We start from the raw sequence: 7,268 nt of genomic DNA on the forward strand, positions 1-7,268 counted from the left end.
CACACCCCCGCCCAGCCCCGCCTCTGCCAAGACCTGGGAGCCAGTATCTGTGTGTGCTCAGTCCCTTGGCCGTGTCTCACTCTGATCCCATGGACTGTAGCCCACCTGGCTCCTCTGTCCATGGAATGTTTCAGGCAAAAATACCGGAGTGGGTTGCCATTTCCTCTTCCAGGGTGTCTTTCCAACTTGGGAATTGAACCCAAGTATCTTGCATTTCCTGCATTGGCAGGCAGATTCTTTACCACTGAGCTGCCAGGAAGCCCCCAGTGTCCATACCCTGCATTATTCCAGAAGGAACTTGCCTTCAAACAGCTCCAAAGCCCTGCCTCCCTAGACATACATGGGCAGGCCTGAGTTCGGGGCCTCCCCTGCTGCTCTGCAGCTGGGCAGGCCTGAGTTACTTACATGACCTCACTAAGCTTCAGGATCCCTTTACTTTGCAGGGTGATTGTGGGGATTAAAATTGTGTAAAGGCTATGGTTTTTCTAGTAGTCATGTATGGATGTGAGAGTTGGACTGTGAAGAAAGCTGAGCACCGAAGAATTGATGCTTTTGAACTGTGGTGTTGGAGAAGACTCTTGAGAGCCCCTTGGACTGCAAGGAGATCCAACCAGTCCATTCTAAAGGAGATCAGTCCTGGGTGTTCATTGGAAGGACTGATGTTGAAGCTGAAACTCCAGTCCTTTGGCCACCTGGTGCAAAGAGCTGACTCATTTGAAAACACCCTGATGCTAAGAAAGATTGAGGGCAGGAGGAGAAGGGGACAACAGAGGATGAGATGGTTAGATGGCATCACCGACTCAAGGGACATGGGTTTGGGTGGACTTTGGGAGTTGGTGATGGACAGGGAAGCCTGGTATTCTGCGGTTCATGGGGTCGCAAAGAGTCGGAAATGGAGTGGGTTGCCATTTCCTTCTCCAGGGGATCTTCCCAACCCAGGGATTGAACCCAGGTCTCCCACGTTGCAGGCAGATTCTTTATCATCTGAGCCACTATGCAGCAAAAATTTAAAAACAACTAAAAATGAAGTCATGCAGCTCTCCCACTTCCTGCCTCCTACCTGGAGCTGGCAGTGGTGGTGTGTCCAGCAGAGGGCGACCGAGGTCGCGCCGGGGGTTCTGGCACCATGTGCAGCCTCCAGGGCCTTCCCCACCAAGGCAACGGCCTGGAAGGGGTGCTCCTTCTAGTAGCTGGGCAGGGAGGGAGGGAGGGAGGGTGGCACAGGGGTCAGAAGGGGGTTTCCTGCAGGGTGTCAGTCTAAGCGGAGGCTTTACCTCCCTGAGCAGCAGAATGCGTGTGGATTTCTGGGTCCCTCATGGCGGTCCCTGCCCAGCGGTGGGACCGGCAGGGGTGCAGTGGGCAAGAATCCTTGCACCGCACATGCTCACCAGACATGAACAATACAACCCCCAACGTCAGGACCACATCTGTGTGCCCCGGATCACGGACAGGACAAGTCCTGCTTCCAGTCCTACCTAACTCTGTCCTTGGATCAGCCACCTGCCTTCACTTAGCTGCTTGGTGAGGAGACAGCCCAAGCCAGCCCCACACGGTGAGCACAAAGTGTAAGACAGATAATGGACCTGCCGTGCTTTCTCAATAGAGCAGAGAAGGTAAAAACCATCAGCCAAGATCCTGGGCTTCCCTGGGGGTGCAGTCAGTAAAGAATCTGCCTGCAATGCGGGATACCTGTGTTCCATCCCTGGGTTGGGAAGATCCCCTGCAGGAGGGCATGGCAGCCCACTCCCGTATTCTTGCCTGGAGAATCCCCATGGACAGAGGAGCCTGGCAGGTTGCAGTCCATGGAGTTGCAAAGAGTTGGACACAACTAAGCAACTAAGCACTGCACAAGGCCCTACAGGGTGGCTTTCTGGAGGTACAGAGGGTAAAAACCTGTCTGCCCCTGCAGGGGACACCGGGTCAATCCCTGGTCTGGGAAGATTCCACACGCACAGGGCAATTAAAGCCCGTGAGCCGCAACTATTGAGCCCTCGGGCACAACTCCTGAAGCCTGTGTGCCCTAGAGCCTGCGCTCCACAGTGAGAGAAGTTGCCACAGTAGAACCTGCTCACCACAAGGCCCTGGCTCTCCACAACTAGAGAAAGCCCCCACCTAGCAACAAAGACCCAAGACAGCAAAAAATGTGAGTTATTTTTTACAGAAAATATCCTCCAGGAGAGAGGCCCAGGCACTGGTGGTGTGACAAGCTCCTTGATACGCTGCTTAAGGAAATGGCTTCTAAACCTGGTCAGACAATCAGAAACTCTGGCGCGGGTGGGCGCCTGGATTAGGGTTTAAATCACACCACTGCACACAGAGGTGGTTCCAAGTATGAGACACTGTGCTGCGTAAAAAGTCCTGGGACATTTCAACAAAATTAGCACTGAAGCTTTGGAGACTTAGCTTCTATAAATCTTGAAAGATGAGCTTCCCAGCAGTCCATAGATAATGTCTAAATTTGATACATTAAGGAATAGCAATAAAGCAGATACGTCAGAGATCCTACAGTCAACGCCAGAGGGAGAGTAAGCTGACAGAGTTTAAAAGCATCACCTCTAAGGAATGTGACTTGGAAAGGGCTTGTTTTAGCTGCGGGCATGTATTACATGGATACTTTTTCAAACTTTAAAAAAATGAAAGGGAAAAAAAAAAGGTAAAAGGGCTGGTCCCAACAGATGTTCAACTGTAACTTTGGACATTGATGACAATTTTATTGCCAAGAATTTACAAAACTTAGGCTCAGTGCCCCAGGTGACAGGGCCAGCAGCAAGCTTCAGGGTTCCCCAGTCCCAATGCGAGGTGTCTCCTGCTGCGGTGGGCAGGGGGGAGGCTCTTCGAGGGAGGAGAACACAGTCTTGCAGACCCGGGAGAAGGGCCAGAGCTCCACACACTCCCAATCCAGGTCGCCAGTCACTCTGGGAAACTTTAGGGGTGCTGGTTGGGTTCTCAGTAAAGCTGGGCTTGAGGGGTCAAGGTCTGAGCAAGAGGGGAGGCTCTGGAACCCAAAAAAGCAGCCCCAGGGACGCCCCACTTTCAGACTATGGGGACCCTCCGGCCCCGCCCGTCCTGATGCCCCCAGCTCACCGATTCCTGTAGACCTCTGCCCAGCTGTTCCCAAAGAAGCGGCCCAAGGGCTGTTTCCCGTCCTTGTCCTCATACTGGTACCTGCCGGTCAGCAGGCCTCCTGCGGGAAGGCTGCAGTCAGACCCCCAGGCACTGCCCCCAGAGCCCTCCTGGACCGGAAGTGGGGGTGATGGCGGGGGAACCAGGACGGGCGGAGGTCCTGGCAAAGCCCTCCCCTTCCCAGGTCTGGGGCCAGGCTTCTCCCGGGTCAGGAAGGGGCAGAAACGGGGTCAGGAAGGCCCTCCCGCCCAGGGGAGCCTGTGCCCGCACAGCCCGTACCAGCCAGAGGGTTGTAGGCGTAGAACCGCAGTCCGAAGTGCCGGAGGCAGGGCAGGAGCTCCGTCTCCACCTGCCGGGTGGTGGCGTTGTACATGCCCTGCGGGCAGAAGGGCCAGCTGAGCGGGGCCTGGCCGGGGAGCCCCAGCCTGCTCTCAAAGTCTTCGGTCAAGACCCCCAGGACTCCACATGGTTTCCAAAGTCACTACTGGTGGACGGGGAGATGGTGCTGGGCCCCAGGAAGGGATGGCGGCCTGGCTCTGCCATCCCACACACATCTGCAGGCACCAACCGTGGGCTGGACCCTGAGCTCTCAAACACACGTGGATGCGGTGAGCTCTCTGCTTCAAGAGATGTCAGAGTTGAGTTGAAAAGACGAAGGCAGAGGATGCACTCTGTGACCTTGACCAATTTATCTAACTTCTTTGAGCCCCACTTCAGTAATCTTGTCTGGAAAATTCCTTGGACAGAGAAGCCTGGCAGGCTGTAGTCCATGGGGTCACAAAGAGTGGTACACAACCGAGCACGCGCGCGCGCACACACACACACACACACACGCGGGTGGACACACAGACGGAGCCTCAATCCGCTCAAGGGTAAATCGAGAATGACAATGGTACTCTCTAGTTGGGAATCTCAGAGGACTGATCGGAACTTTGACACACTTACTCACTGAAAGTGAAGGTGTTAGCGGCTCAGTCGTGTCCAACTCTTTGTGACCCCATGGACTGCAGCCAACGGAACCCGGGTCTCCTGTATTGGCAGGCGGACTCTTTACCACTGAACCATCTGCAGAGTGTTTGAGGGCTGCTCATTTGGAATCTTCATTCCTCCAGCACAGTCCCCACCCCTTCCTGATGTTAACTTCAGTCCTGAGCTTTAAGAACTTTGGCCCAGCTAGTTCTAGCCTGAAGGAGGGAAGAGGAGGAGGAGTTGGAGAAGAAAAAGCAATTAGAAAAAGACCAACCTAAATGCGCAACAGATGACTGGATAAAGAAGATGTGGTATACATAAACAGTGCAGTATTACTCAGCCAGCAGAAAGAGTGAACTAATGCTACGCACAGCAACGTGCATGGACCGATTTTCACACTAAATGAAGTAAGTCAGACGGAGAAAGACGAATACCGTGTGTGTGTGTTAGTCGCTCAGTCGTGTCTGACTCTGCGACCCCGTGCACTGCAGCCTGCCAGGCTCCTCTGTCCATGGGATTCTCCAGGCAAGAATACTGGAATGGGTTGCCATTCCCTTCTCCAGACAAATACGATACTGCTTATATATGGAATCTAAAAATATGATTCAATTGAACTTATTTACAAACTAGAAACAGATTCAGAGACAGAAAACAACCTTATTGCTACCAAAGGGGGAAGGGGGGCATAAATCAGGAGTTTGGGATTAACATATAGACTAATATATATATATATACACACACACACACACATATAAAACAGATAACCAACAAGCACCTACTGTATAGCACAGGAAACTATATTCAATATCTTGTAATAACCTATAATGCAAAATAATCTGAAATGTGAAACAAAATCACTTTGGTTATACCTGAAACTAACACAACATTGTAAATCTACTTCAAAAAATTAAAATTGAAAAAGATAATAAGACCAGAGTTGCCTCGACGAGGCAGCCAAGTGACCCAGAAAGAGTGAGGCCCTGAGACGCACGCATGTTCTCGTCTTGTTCCAGATCTACCCTGCCGTGAATCATTTCCCCCTGCGACACCCCAGAGTGAAAGACGGCACAGGGTGCCCACGACGATACTATTAACAGTAACAGCTGATGTGGCCGAGCCCGCACTGTGTGCCTGCCAGCACAGGCTACACGCACTGAGATGGCATCAGACATTAAACCTCCCGCCCTCACACATTAAACCTCCGCCTGGCCACAGCTGCCTGCTCCAACACCCTCAGCGCTGCTAAATGTCACTGCCTTTGCCCACTCACTGCCCACGCCCACAGCCAGGAATGCCCTTTCTCCTCTCACTCCGGGAAAATGGTCAGTTCAAGGTCTGACGTTCCCTTTTCTGAGCATTCTTCTTTGGCCCGTCCCAAGAAGCGGTCCCTCCTCTAGGCTTCCCAGCTGTCTCTAGATGCTGAGCTCCCTGAGTGCGTGAGTGTCAGTTCCCCTTCTGTGGCCTTGGACAGAGGCTGGCACAGAGCAGGCAGTTAGACAGGGTACCTCCCCCACTTCCCCATCCCAGCTACTGCTGGTAGCTCCAGGGCTCCCAGGCGCACCCACCCTGGTGAAGTGGGAGGCACCAGGACTGAACCACGTGCCCGGGCCTCCAGGGAGGAGTCCAGGGCTCAGAGCAATGAGGAAACTGGTCCCTGCGGGTTCCAAAGACCGATCTGCAACAGTGCCAGGGAGTGCCAGGGCGATAAGGGCGGGACTCCTGCAGATCCGGACCACACCGGGCACCTGAGGGGAAGGGGGCAGGGGCTGCCCAGCGCCAGATTCTGTTTTCAGGGCCCCCTGAGAGGGGCTAGCCAAGTCGTTCCAGGCTAGGTAAGGGTTGCTGAAAGGAGGGAAAAGGAGAGGAAAAGGGTCAAGACTTTTGTACTGTCCAGCTGTCCAGGGCTAATGTGCAAGGGCGCTGGGAAGCCCGGGTTTCACAGAGCTGCGAGGTGGCCAGAGGACTTGGCGTCCCGGGAAGGGGACAAAGCTGTCGGTCCTGAGCTTTTATAAACTTAAAACTAGACGCACTGCGTGTGTGCGTGCTCAGTCGCTTCAGCCGTGTCTGACTCTCTGTGGCCCTACGTACTGTAACCCACCAGGTTCCTCTGTCCATGGGATTCTCCAAGCAAGAATGCTGAAGTGGGTTGCCATGCCCTCCTCCAGAGGATCGAACCCACATCTCTTACATCTCCTACATCGGCAGGCAGGTTCTTTACCGCTGAGCCACCAGGGAAGCCAAGACTTACTATATGACTCAGCAAAAACTATACCCCAGTAATCTTCATGAACCTACCTACAAAAACCTTTGACCAATATAGTTGACTAACATTAACTCTATTGACTGATTGGCCAGTTTAAGGCCAACTATATGCCTGGATGAAATTCAGTGTGTCATGATGTATTATTCTTGTTATATATCACTGCATTCAATTGGTCAAAGGTTTTTGAAGGTAGGTTCACAAAGATTACTAGGGTGTAGTTTTTGCTGACGGAGAAGGCAGTGGCACCCCACTCCAGTACTCTTGCCTGGAAAATCCCATGGGTGGAGGAGCCTGGTGGGCTGCAGTCCATGGAGTCGCTAAGAGTCGGACACGACTGAGCGACTTAGCAGCAGCAGCAGCAGCAGTTTTTGCTGAGTCATACAGTAAGTGTATTTTAACTTTATAAAAACTCAGCTGTTAAAAAAGTTAAACATGAAAAAAGGTTAAAGATTATATTTATCCTTGTGTTTACCATTTCCAGCACTCTCCATTTTGTGTGTGTGTAAATCCAGCTTTTCTTCCGTCTAAAGTATTTCTCCCAATATTTGCTATAGTGAAGAAGTGAAGTGAAAGTCGCTCAGTTGTGTCCGACTCTTTGCCACTCCATATACTATACAGTCCATGGGATTCTCCAGGTCAGAATACCGGAGTAGGTAGCTGTTCCCTTCTCCCGGGGATCTTCCCAACCCCAAGGATCGAACCCAGGTCTCCCACATTGCAGGCAAATTCTTTACCAGCTGAGCTGCCACCAGGGAAGCCCGGAGTGAAAGCTGGCTACTATAAATTCTCCCTAACCTTTGTCTAAACAAAGTCTTTGCTTTCATTTTTGAAAGGTGTTTTCGTTTGAGTTCTTGCAATACTTGAACACCAGCTTGAGCCTTTAGCAAGTCCCAACAAGAAAACCACAGAGCTG

At 52.2% G+C, this 7,268-nt stretch overlaps 1 protein-coding gene across 1 annotated transcript in view; it reads right to left on the minus strand.

Annotated features, from left to right (window-relative positions):
- LOC104981222 (aflatoxin B1 aldehyde reductase member 2-like) overlaps window positions 1–7,268 on the minus strand; it is a gene marked incomplete at its 5' end in the record, with an annotated part of 43,219 nt that overhangs the window by 275 nt on the left and 35,676 nt on the right. The window contains 2 exon segments of the mRNA XM_010830225.1: window positions 1,061–1,190; window positions 3,085–3,184. Of these exon segments, the coding sequence (XP_010828527.1) occupies window positions 1,061–1,190; window positions 3,085–3,184 (230 nt within the window).

This window comes from Bison bison, unplaced genomic scaffold (genome assembly GCF_000754665.1).
Source record: "Bison bison bison isolate TAMUID 2011002044 unplaced genomic scaffold, Bison_UMD1.0 scf7180017864516, whole genome shotgun sequence".
Taxonomy (NCBI): domain Eukaryota; kingdom Metazoa; phylum Chordata; class Mammalia; order Artiodactyla; family Bovidae; genus Bison; species Bison bison.